We start from the raw sequence: 20,495 nt of genomic DNA, 5'->3' as shown, positions 1-20,495 counted from the left end.
ATACCTTTTCCACCTATCAGAGGTCGCCTCGCTCTCCTTGTGCGTTTTCCCCTCATTTTCCAGATTCTGACTAAAACAGCATCGGGAAAACATGGGCAAAACTCACAGGGAGAGCGAGGTGACCTCCGACAGTCAGAAAAGGCATGCATAATCCAAAGGAAGCCCCGAATAGGGTTGTCAGGTCCCTCTTTGCCTTCAACGGGAGGTTTTTGAGGCGGAGCCTGAGGAGGGCAGGGTTTGGGGAGGGGAGGGACTTCAATGCCATAGAGCCCAATTGCCAAAGTGGCCATTTTCTCCAGGTGAACTGATCTCTATCGTCTGGCAATCAGTTGAAATAGCAGGAGATCTCCAGCTACTACCTGGAGGGTGGAAACCCTCGCCCCGAAGCAGTCGGCGGGGGTGACTGTGGGGAAATGTCCCTGAATAAAATGCCAGAGTCAGAAATCTGATTCAAGGTTAACTATCAGGAGACACATGAACTATTTTCACAATGTGTTTTTTAAAACTTCTATGCAGCACAGGAGGTGCCAGTTTCAGCAGAGGGACTGCAGAAGGAGGAGCTGCTTAATTCAAAATTGCCTCCCCAAGCTTCTTTGCTCCCCACCCCCCAGGACTATCACCATCTTACTATCATGTAAAGAAGCCAAAGAAGCAGACAGGAGTATTATTGTCAAGACATCCACTCTCAATAGCCACAGAAGAACAAGCAGAAGGGAGGCATCCCCACTATGACATGGAAAGATGCTGGGTGGCCTTGGGCAAGTCACACACTCTCATCCTCCACCCTGGCAAGTATTTGGATGGGAGACCTCCAAGGACTACCAGGTTTGTGATGCGGAGGCAGGCAATGGCAAACCACCTCTGAACGTCTCTTGCCTTGAAAACCCCACCAGGGCTCGCCGTAAGTCAGCTGTGACTTGATGGCAAATAATAATAATAATAAATCTGCCTGTCCAATGTTATGTTTCCCATTGGCCCACCACCATGCCTGGTGAAGATAGGACTGGTACATGTCCTGGGCAGTGGCCAAGTTCAATATGCCTCTAGCCACCAGAAATCTGGACAGTCTACTCCGTGCCTCGTCAGCCCTAAAGAAAAGCCCCTTCCCCACCCTTTCCTTACAGTATAAACCTTACGTTGGCCTTTCAGCCTAATTTGGTAATTACGTTCTGACCAGCAGGTAAAAAGGGACATGTGGAGCGCTCCCAGGCCCTTCAACACTGCACCCCCAGAATTAAATGCCCTCTTGGGCATGTCTCATAGTTGCCTGCCCCTGCCTGGGGGTGAGGCGAATTCCCTTCCTCCAGTAAGGAGAGAGGATGGAAGTTACTTTTTTAAACAAAAAGGAATTTTACTAGGCCTATCAACCATCTTAAAAGGTCTCTTTGCCTGTTCTTGAGCGATTATTTTCTTCAACATCCTGTCTCTATAGGTTATCAGGCATCTGTCTGAAGAGAAGTCAGACGTTTATCTATCCCAGGTGTCAAATGAAAACCTTGTATCCCAGCCAAAGATCACTTGTGTATCATTTAATTTATTACTTTGAAATCAATCTATTTACTCCTGAAATGAGTAAATATGGAAGAATCACAATAATAGAAAAAATACTTGCATTTTTTCTATCTAATATTTGCATTTGCAAAGAATATCTCATTTTAACCTATTTTAAGATTAAAAGATAAAATATAATTTCTGAGATTCTCACCAAAGTGCTGAGAGATTCAGGGGTATTTTGGGTGTTGCTACCTTAAAGAGGCTCAATTATGTGAAACGCACATGACTCTATCAAAACTAATTAATTCATCTGAAATATATGATGTAAGCATGCCTGAGCTTAAAATTAATTTTCCATAGCAGTGCTGCAAACCAGTGACCTGGTCATTCTTCACATTGCAAGATTTTTTTCTCAGCAAAATCTCAATGATTCACAATTCTCGTAGCTGAAATGGTAAAAATAAATTCTCAGGCCTGCTTTGTTCAACTATTGACTATCCATGTCTGCAGCATCCTATTAGAGTTACACACCCAAATTAAAATAGCCCCAGACAATGAACAAGCATGCCCTTAACTCTCAGCATAATCAATTAAAAGATGCCCTTGATGATTAATCAAACAAAGCCTTAGTTACATCGTCAACTAACTTCAGTCGGCTACTGTACTGATTCAAATGATCAGATTTTTCAGTTCTACCTTCTAGGCTTTATCCTTGTAAACACGTGGCAGGTTATCCAAAAGGGTCAAGAATGGTAACCTTTTTTATCTCTGAATAAAAAGTGTAAGAAGTACGTTATAATTCCTTCGTGCCTTATGTAGGTTCAGCAGATGAATCACCCCAGATAGAAAACTTACGAGATGCACTGGAACTCAATTCTGGCTCAGAGTTTCACCCTAGTTGCATAGCTACTGGCAAGCCGCTTCCTATGCAAGAAGAATTTAAACTGCTAAAACAAGATGGGGCGGTCCTTAAGGTAAGCTGGTGGTCAATCCACTCTGTTGATTTCAGTGGATATAGAAGGGTGTAACTCTGTTTTGGACTGCACTGTAAACTTCTCTTTAATTGCCTCTTTCTGTCTCTTCTCTCCCATTTCCTTCCTAAAAGCGCAATCCTGAAAGGGGGGTAGAACCATGGTGGCTGGGAGTAGCAGAGCCATGCCGCCTCCTCAGAGGCTTCCTTGCCACCACGGAGGGGGAAAAAGCATTTAAAAAATAAAATAATGAAAAAGAGAGAAATGCCCCATAGCACAAAGCAAGACTGTGCCACCCAAAAAAGTGGTGTAGCCCCACCACTACTCAAGGGGGCATTCTTGGGGCAAAAGGGCTGTGGAAGCTGCCTAAAGGCATCCCCACCCCTGGGAATGCCCCGGGACCCCCCCACACACACGCCTGCATAGGCTATCAGGGAAGCCCTGGCATGTTTGCCCCTATGCCGGCGTAGAGTCCACCTTATTCCGTGATAAGGTGGCACCTACACTAGCATGGGGTCATGCTGGCTTCCAAGGAGCTTTGGGGCCCTCTTATGGAATGAGTTGTAAGTCTTGAAATTTCAGCTTTCAAAGATATTTTTGCTTATATTTGGCTTTGTAAAACAGCATGTAAACTGACTGAAACCTTCACCTGGAGATTGTACCCTTTATAGAGCAGGAAGTTAAAGGAACTTTTATTACTACAGGATACACTTTAGCTTCAGAATGGCTTCCAGAAGCATAAAAACTGAATCCCTGTTCTGCTGAAGTTAAAGCCAAATTCTATAACCAGGCTTGTAATACAACACCATTGTAATATTTTGAAAATGTTAAGAAATGCAATTATGAATTAAACAAGGGGTAGAATCCAAATAAGTGCCTTAGGTGTTTCCAAAGATTTACACGTGCCAATTATGACATTTTTTTAATTTTGAAAAGGAAATCCTCATAACAAACACTTTTTAAAAGTTTTTTAAACAGCTTGTTATGCTAAGTAAGAAGCAGCTGTTTAAAAAAACATGAGTCCAAAGCCTCATTAGGCACACAGAATTTGTGGCTTTGGGGATTTTAGCCATCGAACAGTAGCATATATATTAATGCCATATCGTGAAGCAGTCAAGAAAAAAAATATATAGCAAAGGTTTCCTCTAAATGCCAACTCATTCATTACTTTAATCCAACCTGGAATTACATTAGAATCAATTCATGGTCACGTGTGTTGAAAAAATATTAGCTAAGAAAGCACTCAGAAGGCACTTTGAGCAAATATCAGATTGCAGCTTCAGTCCAGAGAGAAGCAGAAACCCCACTGAACTCTGGAGTTGGCATAGCTGCCAGCACAACAGTGAAACAGGGTCAAGCCTGGTGGAAGGAATTCACAGTGTTATGTTTTATATTACTGTAGCATTGTGATGGTTTTAACTCCTCCGCTTGTGTTACTAGCTGGAGCCTGGAGATCTCTTTGAATTACAATTGATCTCCAGACTACTGAGATCCCTGGAGGAAATGGCAGCTTCAGAGGGCCGGCTGTCCACCATCCCATCCTTTTCCCAAACTCTGCCCTCCCCAGGCATTACCCCCAGATCCCCAGGAATTTCCCAAGCCACAGCTGTCAACCCTCTGTTCGAGTGGCATAGTATTTATTGTTAGGGATATTAGTTTTATTGCTTATTTTACTGTGTTGTTTTTCTGGAATGTTATTATGTTGGATTTTTAATTGCTGTGCCTTGCTTGTAAACTGCCCTGGGCAAGTCTCTGGAAAGGCAACATACAGATGTACTAAATAAACAGTTCATTAAATGTAATAATGCAAATACCCTGGCTTATTTTAACTAGGGTTAGTTTGTGAAATGAGGATTTGGTTCGCTGATGATCATTCAAATCTTGGTTTGCTTTTCAAATGGTGGTTTCTTTCTTTGCCCTCTCTGTTTCCTTTGCATCCCGTGTAGAGATCCAACCAGTATCCCAGCTTTCATTGTGGTAAGGGTGACTCCAGGGAACAAGCCAGGATCAATCCATGATCCTGGCTTCCATATCTCACACAAAGCTATAATTCTGAGTAGCCATATTTAGGTTGCAGATCTTAGTTTGGCATACCCTCACTGACCACAGTTAGTGGATTGGCCCACGTTTGGATGATCATGCTAACCATCCTTTAATAAAAATGAGTCAGTAAATAGTGAAATTCTTCAGAGGACTTTGTGCATCCCTGACATAATGTGTTTTTTTGTGTTGCTTGCTGTTTCAGCCTGTCTCAGTGATGAATAGAAGCAATCAGTCAGAAGCTACGTTTTATATCAAAAAAGTCCAGCCTCCTGATTCTGGAACATGGGTCTGCATTGTTGAGACAGTAGCAGGCATGACAGAAAAACCTTTTCAAGTTACAGTTAAAGGTAACTGAGAATCATCTGCCTTCAGACATAGGTGCACCTAAATCATGTTGAAAATAATGCAATTCTGGGCCCTACCACTGCATTTAAAATCCTGTTTTTAAGGTTTTAGAAATACGTAGATTTATCAGGATTAAACTAGTGGAAAATGAAAACTGGGACTCAAAAGACACCAGTATCCACGTTATGATTTTATTTAACCTATTCTACAGAAAAGCAGAATACCTGCAAGTAACTGAGATGATAATTAGATGAAATACTTTCTCTGGGCAAAGGCAGTTGATTCTGGACTTAAAACAGAGCCTGAAAAATCTGCCTTCTGCCCTTTCATCTTTTTAAATTTTATAATATCCAGCCTGATTAAGAATGATTTTATGAGCTCAAAAACTTGTACAGTGTTTTGTATGAATTGGGTTTGTCCTAATAAAAGGAGTGAAATGGATTCCATTCTTGTTGTTAGGCTTTGTGGGGGCCAATATGGTTGAACAACTTTTAAAAATGGAATACCTGACCTAGTCCTGTGCTGAAAAAAATAGACACAAAACAGAAAATTCCTTTTCATAATAAAAACAAACAGACCTGAAGTCAGACTTGCCGATTTATGTTAGTAGGTGACTTCAGACACCAGTGAGAATGCCCAGGAGTACTGACTATGGCTGTGCACCATTTCCCCCCAGTATTTTTAGGGTTCAAGTTTATTAAACCTGAAAAATTTCAAAAATCTGGAAAAGACGAAAAATACGTGGGGTCCCCTGCTGGCTCCAAGATTGGGGGCGGCAGGGGCCACCGATCTAAGTGCTCGGCTCCAGCCCAGCATCCCCTTAGATCAGGGGTGGGGAACATCAGGCCCGGGGGCCGTTTAAGGCCCGCGAAATCATTTGGTCTGGCCCTTCATGGGTCCTGGCAGATCTCTAGCTCAGAAGGATCTAAGAGTGGTGATCCGCCCCCTCCCGTGGACAGAAATAGCCTATATTCAAGGCGGAAGTGGGCTTGTTTTCCCGAGAAAAGGAACCCTTTTCCCCCCGGCAGAAGAGTCATCAGCTATGGAGCTGCTAGGACCGCCCAAGAAACTGTGTTAACCCTTTGTGTTAACCCTTTCCCCACACCGGGAGTGAGGTCGTCATCTGGGGCAGCTGCCTGCTTGGGGCTTGGTCAGCTAATTTTTAAGTTGATAATTTGGTATGGCCTGCGAATGATGTTATAAATATCCAAATGGCCCTTGGCGGAAAAAAGGTTCTCCACCCCTGCCTTAGATCCACATCCCCTGTGGCCTCTGAGATCTCCTGTGGCCTCCATGGTCTTGGTATGGGGTGGAAGAGGCAATCTGAGTGAGTTCCCTGCTGCCTGCAGTCTCTGAAGTCTGTGGACTTCAAAGACTGCCGGCAGCAGGCATCTGCCTCAGATTGCCTCCCCACCCCCTGCAAAGTCCACAGACTTCACAGGGGGCAGGAGGGGCACTCAGACAGATCCCCACTGTCTGTGGTCTCTGAAGTCTGTGGACTTCAGAGACTGCAAGCAGCAGGGATGTGACTCAGCCAGCAGATAAGTAAGGGGCCTTCAGAAGCACACTGCTTGCCACCTCAGACCTCCCTACAGAGATCCAAGGCAATGAACAGCATGCATCTGACTCAGGTAAGTAAGGGGAGAAATTAGGATGGGGGAGGGAGGGGAAATTGGTGGTGGGGCCAAATGCTGGGGGGGGGGGAATCAGGAGCCACTTTTCCAGCTCCCTTTATTGCTGCCATTTTTAAAAAACCGGTAACCCCCATCCCACCCCAAAAATACCGAAAGAGATTTTCAGGTTTTTTCCTGTTCAGCTTGGGCTGAATGCACACCCCTAGTACTGCTCTCTAAGAACAGCCACAGTAGTTGTGGTAACTAAAAAACACCAAGGGAGAGATCATCTTGATGTGTCCTAAGGTTGTAAACTGCCAGAGAGAGATGTTTGCTTTTTGAACCTGAATGATGGGGGGGGGGGGCAGGCAGTTTTTGGAAACAAGTTCAACCGAGCTCAGGAGTACCCAAGTCTATTCTGAGAAGCCCACTCTTTGCGTTTCCTAAGGTCAGGGGCAGTCTTAGCCAATGGGCAGCAGGGCAGTTTCCCAGGGACCCTCGCTGGGAGTGGCCTTGATCACCCACAGCCTTTGAAAGTGGATCTCAGGCCAGCCCTCCCCAATGGCAGCTTCTACCCTTTGCATCTTCCTCTTTCTTTCCTCTTCCTTGCCAGATTTTCAAATTCTCACCTCCTCCCTCTTTGTGACAATAATGAAGGGGAAAAAGTTGTCTGGCGACTAGTAACTTTATAGTAGCAGCTGGAAGAAGGGGAAAGAAGGCTGGAGACTAAATGGAAGCTGTTCAGCATGCCATGGAAAAATGAGAGATGTGTGCAGAACAACTGTTGAACAGCATATACCCTCCCATGCATGGTGGTTCTTACCTAGTGGTAAAAGAACATCTTATAAGTTTAGATAAAAGCTAGAGGTCTTTCACAGCTTGTATCATACTAAGCCCCTTCCACTGTACTGAGTTTGGAAACTAGGCCCTTTTTACATGATTTACCAGCATTGGTACTGCTGCTTTGTAAATAAAAGAATATATGCTGTCATTGGTGATGAACGCAACCAATTTTGCCATCTGAATAAACAGACCATGACATAAGACCACAAAGGATAGGTATGTACACACTTTCCTATGTAGAATAATATCTGTGGGAAAATAATCATGTGTTAAATAGCTCCTAGAAGAACCATATTCAGGGCTTAATTTGAGGCAAGGTTTTGACCTGTATTTTGGACCTAACCCTGAAAACAGTTATCTTCCATTTTGTACATTAGTTGGTATTTTTTCTTCACTGCATATGCACGTAAGACATGCCCTGATAGTTACTAGAGTGAGCTTCTCGGAATATTAGGGAGCTTGGTAGTGAACCGGGCCCAGAGTTGCCTGAATGACTCAGCAGTTATCGGTTTGAGCTTGGGCTGGCAGGCCCGGCGTGGTCACTCCAGCTGCCCCACTTCCAGCTGTTCAGTCACTGGTCACTGTCGCCGTCAGGTCATCGCCTGCTGCAGGGAGGAACTGGAGGTTGCCAGAGTGTCCTCGGCAAGTTTTGTCCAGATTTGTTCATCCCTGGGACCCTTGTGGCAAGTTCAGCAGACGTTGGGCAGCCTTGGAGGTTTTCAGACTTTGGAAACCTCTAGAAGCTTTGGAAATCTATGGCCTGGGATCCACCTCCTGTTTGCCCTCTGCACCCTGGTCCTTCAGGCTGCTGGAGACTATGCCATCTACCAGGATTACCATAGAAGCTGCCCCCTTGGAGCAGGCCTAGGAAGGATGCAAGCACTGCACAGTAGGAATCTGGAGACTACCACTTTAAAGCAGGCTTCAAGAGCCAGGAAGATCTTGTGTGCTGTTATATCTATTCGCTGACAAAGAGCAATTCTCTTTGGCCTTTTACGAACTGGGTCTTTACCATCTCTACCATCTGTGACCTGGCCAAGGAGTACATTGCTCTCTGTGTGAGTGGGTACCTGTGCCTGTTGCCCTGTGACTTCATAGGTTTTCATTACCGTCATTCCCAATTGAAATATCCAAGCATTATAGCCCATTTTTAGGAACATTGTTTTATACCCCTGTGCTTCCCATCTAAAGGGTCTACAATTTGGTTAGTAGGGGGGTCATAGGGAGGAGGGAAGGATTACATATTGTTAATTTATATTGTAGTTATAGAATATAGTGTAGCAGTGTTTAGCCTGTGTTGTTAAATGCTGTCAGGAGTTGATCATCATGGGAGGCCAGCTGGGGGTCAGGGATCCCAGTGATTGGAGGGTGTGGGAGATATGGTGGCGGGAGCAGGTGGTATAAAGGAAAGAGTCAGAGATATGGACAGACTCGGTCTCTTTCCATCCCTCATCTCATCCCGAAACACTATGGTAGGGGAATAAGGAATAACCCACCTCCAGCACTGATGCTGTGTAACACCAGGTCCATTAGCAAGTTTATCCTGCAAAACTAGTTTGCAGCGCAGGGTGTAGACCTGGTGTGCGTGATTGAAACCTGGGTGAGAGAGGGTGAAACAGTCGACCTCCATCAGTCTTGGACAATGGGCTGGGGGGGAATGCCATTGCTCATCTGCGAGGCTTTTGCCTTCAGGACATTACCCACCCCAGAGATCTCTGGCATTGAGTCTGTTGGCCTGGTGTGGGATGTCAAGGAGAACATGGCTATCTGGCTGGTGTACCAGCTGTCCCATGCCCTGGTGGATACCCTGCCAAGTCTGCTTGAGGCAGCGGCTGGCTGGGCCTTGGAGTTTCCCAAGCTGGTAGTGCTGGGGGACTTCAACATCCATGCTGACATCGCCTCATCTTTGCAGGCCTTGGACCTGACATCATCTATGGTGGCACTTGGGTTCTCCTAGTTTATTTCAGGTCCCTCGCACCAAGCAGGTCACACACTGGATTTGATCTTTGGGTCAGGGATAGATACGGATCTGATATCGATTGAGAAAATGCCATGGTCAGAACACTTTGCCCTGAAGGCTCAGATTGACCTCCTACCCCTGCCTTATTTGGCAGTGAGCAGATTTATGCTCGCCCACAGAGGCTCATGGATCCGATTGGGTTCCAAAGCACTCTGCGGGACCCGATTCCCCCAGTTAGTTCCGTAAATGAGCTGGTGGAAGACTGGAATTGCTGACTTTCTGAAGCCATCAAAGAAATCGCACCCTGACGCCCTGTCTGCCCCCATGTCAGGCTGCTATCTCGGTTTCAGTATTGTTTCTGTGTCGGTACTGTACTGTCTAGCCTCAAGGCCGACCACACATACCAAGGCCTGGGAATACTGCTCCTGGGAAAGTTGACTTTGTCTGTGTATGCTGATGTTGTATAATCTCCCGCCATTTACTGCCTTATATTATCGTTCGGCTAGTGAGACTCTCATAGCTGCCATAGTTCCCTGTATGCACTGTATTGCCTTTTTGACCAGTAAAAGCCATCTGCTTGGATTCTATATGACTCTGTGGTGATTTCTGGTTCGAAGGGTCAGGAGCTTACATTATGGCAGCTATCTATCATCTTCTTTATTGTACTACTAGTCAGGCTGGAGCCCAGGGGGGGTTCGCCTGCCGCTTGGATGGGAGCTGAGAAGCTCTCCGAGTGACCTACTATCCTGGATTCCTCTCGGAAGGATCCCACCCTGTTACAGGACATAGTCGCTGAACTCTTCAGAACTACCCTAGAGGTTTGCCGCTTGAGGGGACTGGTACAGGAGCAGTGGCAATCTCTTAAAGGGACTCTCTGGATGTTGACGTCGGAGGATACTGATACTCGTTTAGATCTTCAAGACTTGGATCAATTACTGGACGATGCCCGGTTGGCAACTGAGGATTTACAAGTACTAACTGGACTTTTGGATAACCTTATTTCTCGAGAGACTCTTTCCTCTAGTTCTACCATGGCAGGAGCCCCGCCGGAGGGTTTTTCCCTGATCCCGGATGCGGCCAGCTGTCAGGCTGAAGCCAAGCGAGTCGCTATTCGCACCGCTCTTCTCCTTGTGGAATGTACAAAGGACACCCCGGTCGCCACCTTGGCTCAAGCTTTGACCTCGACTTTTGGAGCCGATGCACCTGCACTGGCGGTTCGAATACAACCCTTGCTGGGCGGGGAATCCGACCCCATACTCTCACTCCTGGAAACAGAACTTTTACCGCGCATTACGGCGGAGGCTGCCCTAAGACTTGAGAACGCCAAAGTTCTTGCGGATAAGGATGCCGCCGAAGCGGCTAAGGTCGCAAGAGAGAGAGAGGCTGCTGACGCAGCCAAGGCGGCAGCAGCAAGGGTTAGGGATCGGGCGAGAATGGATACGCGCCCCAAGGACACTGTACAAGGGCTATCAGGTCTGTCTTTTTCCCTGGCGTTTGTCCCGCCGCGCGCGACCCAACGCGCACGCCGTTTGGCTGACCGACGTCGAGACTCAGGAGAGTCTGAAGACGAGGATCTTTATGGAGATAGCTCTCAATGGGCCACGAGCTTCCGGACCAGTAAACCTCATCTCACTGGTGGCCCAAGTGAGGAGGTTCACCTCTTACGAGCCCAGAATCGGGAGCTCTCCGACCGTGTTGATCAACTCCAAGAACTAATGGAACGTATGCTTCAGGATAACAGGCAATTACAACAAACCCTGATAGCACAAGCACAGCCTGTTCCGATACCGGGTCAGGGGGTGCCCATCCAGCCACCCCAACCACCCGCTAATGTGCCTGCTCCACCCTTGCCTCCCGGAGCTCCCGTTGTTCCTCCGCCCGGACCACCCGTGCAACCGGGCCAACCTGCGCCCGGCCCTTGGAAGCAACTTAAATTGAGGACTACGTACGACGGATCTCTCGAGACTTTGCCTTGTTTCTTGCATCAAGTGGACAGTTATATGCGAGAACAAGGACAACTTTTCCCCACGGAAGATAGCCGGGTGCGTTATGTAGCTTCCCTTCTGACAGGTAAAGCAGCTGACTGGATGGTCCTCCAGTTTGACACCCGCTCTCGGGCTATTCGTTCCCTCAACAACTTCATGACTGCTCTGAGAAGGAGGTTTGAAGACCCCTTCCTGGGGGAAAGAGCCAAAACGGAACTCTTACAACTAAAACAAGGCTCTGCTACAGTTCGAGAATTTGCCGATGAATTTCAACGACTGGCAAGCAAAATTGTAGGCTGGCCCGAGACCACCCTAATTCATCATTTCAGGGAAGCCTTGCACCCTGACGTTCTGAACTGGTCATACATACGGGGCGATCCCGATACCCTTGAAGACTGGATTCTATTGGCCGAGGAAGTGGAAAGCCGCCGACGCTTTATTTCCCTAGTCCGTCAAAAGCACAAGGAAAAAGGCACCCAAAAGCCTCAATCCAAGGCACCACCGCCCGTCCCACGAAATCCTCCACGTCCGCCCCAGGAACGTGAAGTCCGATTTCAGAGAGGTGCCTGTCTTACTTGCGGAGAAATGGACCACTTTGCAGCTGTTTGCCCGCACCGCCATGAATTATTTCATCCCAGCACGACGACCCGCGCCAGAGGTCGTCCACCACGCAGAGGCACCGCGGCCACCCGCAGCGCAGCTCCGGGAAGACCCACACCCTCTGCACTCCATGCCGGAGACCCAGCCTCCCTGCCTACTACCAACGACCCCGCCGGGTCTCGGATTACAAGTGCCCCATTGGGGGACAACTTTCCCTCTTCGGATGAGGAAAATCCTTGGAATTCCCTAGCCTTAAACCTGGAATCTCCCCTCGACTTGTCAAAAAACGGCTCCGGTCTGTGGTGAATGGAGCGTCTCCACAGACCTCTCAGGATCCTCCTGTTAAACCGAATGCTCCTACCAAAATCAAAGAAGTGGACTCCACCGTCTACGTGGATGCAGTTTTACAACACACTAACGGTGGCCCACAACTACCCGTCAAAGCACTAATCGACTCCGGTTGCTGTCGCACTCTCATAAGCGAAGCCACTTTTGCTGCACTCAGAGCCGAATCTGAGGCTTTACCCGCCCCTGTCCAATTTGCTCAAATGGACGGGAGCCATTTCCAGGGGGGTCCAGTTGATCACCGCACCATAGGGGTGGCAATGGGAATTGGCTCCCACTGGGAGCAAATAGACTTCACTATAGCCCCTATCCGTTTTGAAGTGGTCTTGGGTATTAACTGGATTAAAGGACATAGTCCCAGTATTAACTGGGAAACAAACACTATCTCCTTCGCCAGCCCCATGTGCAATCAGCACCGGCAGAACTTTGCACTGTTATATCCGCCCGTACCAGCATTGGCCTCCGATGTCCCAGCACTTCCAGTCCTACCTAATGTATATCGAGACTTTGCGGATGTCTTCGACCTTAAAGAATGTGATACCTTACCCCCCCACCGGGCCTCGGACTGTACAATTGAGGTGGTCAAGGACTGAACATTAACCAAAAGTAAAATTTACCCTATGAGCGCTTCCGAGCGCACTGTTCTCCGGGACTTCCTTGACAAAAATCTCGCCAGAGGGTTCATTCGCCCATCGAATGCCCCGAACTCGGCCCCCGCGTTTTTTGTCCGAAAAAAAGAGGGCAACCTTCGTTTATGCATTGACTTCAGGAAACTCAATGCGGTTACCCAAACCAACGCCTATCCTATCCCATTAATATCTGATATTTTGGGACAGTTACAGGAGGGCCGGGTGTTCTCCAAGTTAGACTTGGTGGAAGCCTACTACCGAGTCCGCATCCGCGAAGGAGATGAGCACCTCACTGCCTTCTCTAGCTGTTTCGGTATGTATGAATTCCTCGTGATGCCGTTCGGATTAAAAGGGGCCCCGGGGGTCTTTATGCAACTCATCAACGAAATCCTTCATGACTTGCTGTATCGCGGGGTGGTGGTTTACTTAGACGACATTCTTATTTATTCAAAAACCATGGAAGAGCATGTAACTCTAGTCCGAGAAGTTCTGCAGCGCCTGCGCGACCACCAACTCTTTGCAAAACTGGCTAAATGCGAGTTTCATCAAAGCCAGCTCACATTTTTAGGATACATAATCTCCCACCAAGGTCTTCGCATGGACCCTGTCAAAGTCCAAGCCGTTCTCGATTGGACTCCTCCCACCAACCGCAAGCAAGTGCAACAGTTTTTGGGATTTGCGAACTTTTATCGAGGATTCATTCCTAACTTCGCCCAAGTGGCCCTACCCATTACTGATCTACTAAAAACCAAAGGGAAAGCAAACACAGCTACCTTACCCTCCGCAAAAATCCTGTGGACTGATCAATGCCAAGCCGCGTTTGTGGCTCTCAAACGCCTCTTCACATCCGAACCCGTACTACAGCACCCGGACCCAAACCAAATGTTTATTGTGCAAGTCGATGCCTCCGATGTAGCTATGGGAGGGGCCCTCCTCCAGAAAGGTCCGGATGGCCTCCTTCACCCGTGCGCTTACTTTTCGAGAAAATTTGCGCACGCACAATTGAACTGGCCCATTTGGGAAAAAGAGGCAGCGGCCGTTCACCATGCCCTGACTCTATGGAGACAATTCTTAGAGGGGTCCAATATCCCCTTCGAGGTTTGGACCGATCACAAGAATCTAGCTGCCCTCACGGGGTCCCATAAACTATCAGCAAAACAACAACGTTGGGCTGAATTCTTCGCTCAGTTTCGTTTCGTCCTAAAGCATGTTCCTGGGAAGCAAAACGTTCTCGCAGATGCCCTCTCCCGGTTGCCACAATACCCGGTAAAACTCGAGAGACCAACTGACTCTCTGTTCACCCCTACGCAAAGGGGAGCCCTTCCTGTACTGGCCGTGCAAACTCGATCTCAGCAACAGCATCCCAGATCCAGTTCTCCAGCACCTCCAACCCGAGCGGCTACCCAACCGCCCTCGCAACAACAACGAACCGACGATTCCACTCCTCCAACCCCACCGGCTGCCCTACCGCCTACAATCTGCGCACCACCGCACGTAAGCACTACCCCCATAGCTGGTCCTAAGACTACTATAGCCGGGGGGGGGGGGTTCCCGCCAAGGTTCCCATCTCCGAATCCTTTTTAAATACCCTTCGGAACCACTGCCTTTCTGAACGCTCCACTCACACCCTACCCCCTGGGGTAATAGAACAGGGAGGCTCATGGTACAAAGACTCCAAATTGTATGTACCCAAGGCACTTCGAAAAGACGTCTTACACTTAGCTCATGGAGTAAAAACAGCTGGACACTTTGGATTCCTAAAAACTCTCCACTTATTGCGCAGACAATTTTGGTGGGGGGGAATGCGTTCCGACGTTGACTCTTTTATTCGCAGCTGCCCTGTTTGCGCCACAGTGAAGCGATCACAAGGCAAACCCCCGGGGCTACTGCAACCTCTAGAAACACCCACCAGACCATGGGAAGTGATTGTTATGGACTTTATGACTGATCTCCCTCTCAGCGGGGGAAAAACTGTATTATGGGTTGTTACTGATTTGTTTTCCAAGCAAATCCATTTAGTTCCATGCGCAGGGATCCCCTCTGCTCAAAAAATGGCCCGCCTCTTCGTGACACATATCTTCAAATTACATTCGTTTCCGCGCAAAATAATCTGTGACCGCGGCAGTGGCTTTGTTTCCAAGTTTTGGAAAGCATTCCTCAAGTTGGTGGGGGTTGAACAAGGATTGTCTACTGCATACCATCCTCAAACCGATGGTCAAACTGAACGTGTAAATGCTGTCCTTGAATGTTATTTACGCTGTTATGTAAACTACCACCAAGATAACTGGGTAGAACTGTTACCTTTTGCAGAATATGCCTACAATAATGCTGTGCATCAATCTACAGGTTTTAGCCCATTCTATGCAGTGTATGGACAGGATTTTGGTCCTGTTACGCCCAGAAGTAATGTGGAGGGGGAGGGAGATCCTGACGTTGCTTCCTGGGCACACACCCTCCGTACCACTTGGCCTTGGCTCATTAGCAATCTCGACCGAGCCAAGCGCAAATACAAAGCACAAGCTGATAAACATCGTTCCCCCGGGGGCGAACTGCGAGTGGGTAAATTGGTCTATCTTTCCACCAAAAACCTACGTTCCACCCGTCCGTGCCTTAAACTCAATGCTAAATTCATTGGCCCTTTCCCGATCACACGGGTCATAAATCCTGTCACGGTGGAATTAGCTCTCCCGAAAACCCTGCGGCATCCCGTTTTCCACATTAGCCTCCTGAAGCCCCATACGGCCTCTCCACAATGGCATCCCGATCCGCCCCCCGAACAGCCCATTATGGTGGGGGGGGGGAAGAGCACTTCGAAGTCTCCAAAATCCTTGACTCTCGTGTTCACCATGGAAACCTACAGTATTTGATCCGTTGGAAACACTTCCCCCCTGCCTACGACGAATGGGTTCGCGCACGAGATGTCTCCGCCCCCAAACTAATCGATGCCTTTCACACTACCTACCCGGACAGACCATCCCCCTTACAGACTGGGAGGGGGCCTTAAGGGGAGCAGGATGTCAGGCTGCTATCTCGGTTTCAGTATTGTTTCTGTGTCGGTACTGTACTGTCTAGCCCAGGGGTCCTCAAACTACAGCCCGCGGGCCGGATCCGGCCCCTCAGGGTCCTGAACCCGGCCCCTCAGGCCGGGCCAAAAACCAGCGCCGCGCCTCCCCACCAGGAACTACGAGCCCCATGATGCAGCGCGGCCCGCCTCTGGATGGACACAGGAGGGGGAGAAAGCCTGTTTCCTCTCCCGCTGCATGTCGGGAGCAGTAGTTTGAAGCGGCCCTCCGTGCGGGGATGGCCTCCGACCGGCTCCGCTTGGGCACTATCTTGTGACCTGAGGCGGCCGTCACTGTCTCCTCCTCCTTTCCCCCTCCCTCCCTCCCTGCCTGCCTGCCTTCGTCCAGCCCTCCAAAAGAAAGAGCTGAGGAGGCTGCCACCAATTGCAGCCACCGGTGGTTTGGGAAGAAGCCGGAGGCAGCTGACCCGGACCTCAAGCCTGTAAGGGGGGCATTGGCTCGCCTCTGGGGCAACCCGCCTTCCTCTCTTCCCCCCCACCCCTTCCCCTCCATCTAGCCTCCTCCCTCCTTTGCCTCGTCCCGAGTGCACCTACTCAGGAGTAAACCGCATTGACTCCCGGTAGAGCTTAGCCCGCTGCCTCCTGTCTGGAGTTGCTCTTGTCTAAGCCAAACTCGGCCAATTATGCACGGGAGGTTTTGCCTTGGATTTGCCGCTCTCTAGAGGCACATTTTCCCCATCTTGCATTCTCAAAACTCTGCATTGGGGGGGGGGGGGCTTATTGTTGAGCTTTGAGCATTCAGATGGGAAAAATGTGCCTCTAGAGAGGGGCAAATCCAAGGCAAAACCTCCCGTGCATAAATGGGCAAAAATAAGCCCCCATGCAGAGTTTTGAAAATTCAGATAGGGGAAATGTTAATCTAGAGAGCGGCAAATCCAAGGCAAAACCTTCCACGCATAAACATTTCCCCCCCATCTGAATTCTCAAAAACTCTGCATAGGGGCTTATTTTTGACTTTTGAGGATTTGGCTGGGGAAAATGTGCATCTAGAGAGCGGCAAATCCAAGGCAAAACCTTCCATGCATAAACATTTCCCCCCATCTGAATTCTCAAAAACTCTGCATAGGGGCTTATTTTTGACTTTTTAGGATTTGGCTGGGGAAAATGTGCATCTCGAGAGCAGCAAATCCAAGGCAAAACCTTCCACGCATAAACATTTTCCCCCATCTGAATTCTCAAAAACTCTGCATAGGGGCTTATTTTTGACTTTTGAGGATTTGGCTGGGGAAAATGTGCATTTAGAGAGCGGCCCTAGGATCGCACTGAGATAGATTTTTTTAAAAAACAAATAAGCCCATATAGCAGCATGCCCAGGAAGCATCAAGCCGACCTCCTGCAAGACTAGTGACCCGCCCTGCAGCCCTCTCCTTCAAACTGACCTTTTCCACTTCCCCTCCTAAATTTACCTTTTTTTATCCTTATTTTCCCTCTCCCTTTTTAAATCGGTCCTAATTTTACCTCTCTTCCCCCCCCCCCACCCCGTTCTCCTTTCTTGGCGTCTCGCTGAAAACTGCACATCATCTTTTGCAGAAATGAAAATTTTGCGGAAAGCCTAAGTGGGGGGACTGAGCCTAAGCAGGCAGCTGGCCCCTTCCCTGGGCATTGGTAGTGTGCCCTACGAGATGTAGGCATATATGCCACATTTGGTGGCACAGGGTGGCCAGTTGCCCACTTTTCTTCTGTAGGAAAAGAATAGCCAGTTTCTCTTTGCTGAGTGACATCAGTGGGGTTTTGTAGTCAGATGACGATCATGAGAGATTTTGTGTGCCCTTTCAGTTCTGGAGGTTCCTGTAACAATGCATTCCTGGCGCTATGAAACCCAGCCAGAGCAAAATACTAACTATATCTTTGTTACGCTGCAGAGGTGAGCGTGGTGTAGGGGAAACCTTCACCTTTAATAGTATAAATGCCTGTTAATTAAAGAGTGTGTGTGTGCCTGCTAGTGAGTGGGCTTGTATGTGTGTGTGTGTTTGCTAGTGAGTGAGCTTGTGTGTTACTGCTGAGCAGTATGTGCAGTGTGAATGGGAATTTGTTCATATTTTTTTCAAACTATAGTCCGGCCCCCAACAGTGTTTGAGGGACAGTGAACTGGCCCCCTGTTTAAAAAGTTTGAGGACCCCTGGTCTAGCCTCAAGGCCGACCACACATACCAAGGCCTGGGAATACTGCTCCTGGGAAAGTTGACTTTGTCTGTGTATGCTGATGTTGTATAATCTCCCGCCATTTACTGCCTTATATTATCGTTCGGCTAGTGAGACTCTCATAGCTGCCATAGTTCCCTGTATGCACTGTATTGCCTTTTTGACCAGTAAAAGCCATCTGCTTGGATTCTATATGACTCTGTGGTGATTTCTGGTTCGAAGGGTCAGGAGCTTACACCCCATCTCAACCGGGCTCCATGGTATACTGCGGAGCTTCAGAGTAAGAAACAAGAGCTTAGACACCTAGAGTGGGTTTGGCGGTGGACTCGCAATGAAGTTGCAAGAACATCTTGTAGTATGCTTATGAAAGCCTATGAGGCGGCAGTGAAGGCTGCAAAGGGAAAATACTATGCAGCCTCCACTGCATCCACTAGCTCTCGCAAGGCTCAGTTGTTCAGAGTAATTAGATCACTTACATCCCTTTCAGAGGGACAGTCAAATTCTAATTCAGCTCAGAGCTGTTAGGCTTTCTCGAGCTTCTTCATAGATAACATATTGTTGCTCTGCCACGATCTCCTTGTCAACATTGATGCACTTAATGAACTGAAGGCCCCTTGGCCCTCTTCAGGTCCAATATTGTATCACTTCAGTCAGCTCTCCCAGGCCGATGTCGACAGGATCCTGATGGCTGTGAGGCCCACAACATGCCTTCTGGACCCATATCCATCCTGGTTGGTTAAGACCAGTAGGGGTGCGGTGCAGGCTACCTTGGGAGAGATCATTAACCTGTCTTTTAGTAGAGGGGTCTTCCCAGGGAGTTTGAAAGAGGCAGTGGTGCATCCGCTCTTGAAAAGACCATCTTTAGATACAAAGGATCTGGCCAACTATCTCCCAGTCAAATCTATCTTTCCTGGGTAAGATAGTTGAGAGAGTGGCAGCTGAACAGCTTCAGGCATTCCTGGAGGAAACATCAGCCTTGGATCCATTTCAGTCTGGCTTCCACCTGGTCACAGGATGGAGATGGCTCTGGTCACCCTCACAAATGAACTCTTCTGATAACTGGATTGATGTGGGTCGGGGCTGCTGATTCCATTAGACCTTTCAGTAGCCTTCGACATGGTCAGTTATGATCTTTTAGACTACCGCCTTGCCAACATTGGAATTCAGGGTACAGCCCTTCAACAGCTACTCTCCATGGTTGGGGACAGAGGCTAGTGCTTGGGGAAGAGGTATTGCCATGGCATCCTTTGGTGTGTGGGGTCCCACAGGGAGCAATCTTCTCCCCTATGTTATTTAATGTCTTTATGCACCCCTTCCAGAGGCGGATCTACTGTGAAACTAATGAAGCTTAAGCTTCAGGGCCCCTAATCCTGGAGGGGCCCCCTAAAGCAACTTTTTTTTAAATGAGTGACTTTCTCAACAAAATCAATGGAGTTTTTTAGTGATAAAATCATAAGCCAATGGGTTGAAGTACTTAATATTGATTTTAGAATATGCTCTAATACCCATTTCGTGTGTCCTCAAAATGTCCCTGTAATTGGTCAAATTTCAAAATTTTGTCGGTGGCTTGCAGTGCTCGAACCCCCATCTGTACGGCCTCTCTGAGCTCACCAGAATCTATTCATAGCCTATATTTTGGCAGCTGGATCCTCAAATCCTTCATTGATGCACGGCTTAATAGTTCTATAGTTTTATTTCATCACTGTATGGCCCATTTTCAAGGACTCCACCCCACCACCCTATTCTCCACTATTTGGGCCTCAAGGTCCTTGCAAGGGCAGCAAGGCCCTTTGGACCTTGGTGGATGTTGCCCTATTGTTGCTGGTTGCGAAGGGGCCCCCATAACCGTTCAAGCTTCAGGGCCCCAAAAATGTAGGTCCGCCACTGACCCCTTCACCTAGTTTGTCTGGAGTTTCAGGCTGGGTTGTCATCAGTATGCTGATGACAACCAGCTTTACCTGTTGAGGGACGGCCATTGGGATTCCGCCCCAGACACACTGGCCAGGTACTTGGAGGCTGTGACTGGATAGTTAAGACAGAGCCTGCTGAAACTAAATCCATCAAAGACGGAGGTCCTGTGCCTAGGCCGGGGCGGCCTGGAGGCAGTGCACTGACTCCCAGCTCTTGATGGCATGCAATTAACCCCTGTGCCCATAGTCAACATCCTGGGTATGATTGTAGCTGCCTCCTTATTGATGGAGGCATAGGTCACCCACAAAAGTGGTCTTTTACCATCTCCACCAGACCAGGCACTTGGTGTCTTACCTCTCCCGCCCAACTTTGCCACAGTGATCCATGCGATGTTCACCTCCAGGCTAGATTACTGTAACTCACTACACATAGGGCTGCCTTTGAGACTGATCCAGAAGCTCTCCAGTGAGACCAGGGCCCTGCGGGATTTAGTCAAATTTCGCAGGGCTTATAAGACTGAGCTGTTCCATCAA

The 20,495-nt window shown here is 48.3% G+C and overlaps 1 protein-coding gene across 2 annotated transcripts in view; it reads left to right on the top strand.

Moving 5' to 3' along the window:
* TEK (TEK receptor tyrosine kinase) overlaps positions 1 to 20,495 on the top strand; it is a 78,031-nt gene that overhangs the window by 34,383 nt on the left and 23,153 nt on the right. For both annotated transcript variants that reach the window (XM_056848634.1, XM_056848633.1), the window contains exons 8-9: positions 2,314 to 2,468; positions 4,711 to 4,855. In XM_056848634.1, coding sequence (XP_056704612.1) covers positions 2,314 to 2,468; positions 4,711 to 4,855 — 300 coding nt within the window. The remainder of the gene's footprint in view (positions 1 to 2,313; positions 2,469 to 4,710; positions 4,856 to 20,495) is intronic.

This window comes from Euleptes europaea, chromosome 4, assembly GCF_029931775.1.
Source record: "Euleptes europaea isolate rEulEur1 chromosome 4, rEulEur1.hap1, whole genome shotgun sequence".
Classification (NCBI taxonomy): domain Eukaryota; kingdom Metazoa; phylum Chordata; class Lepidosauria; order Squamata; family Sphaerodactylidae; genus Euleptes; species Euleptes europaea.
The sequence above is the reverse complement of the archived record's forward strand: the minus strand, read 5'-3'. Positions and strand labels throughout refer to the sequence as shown.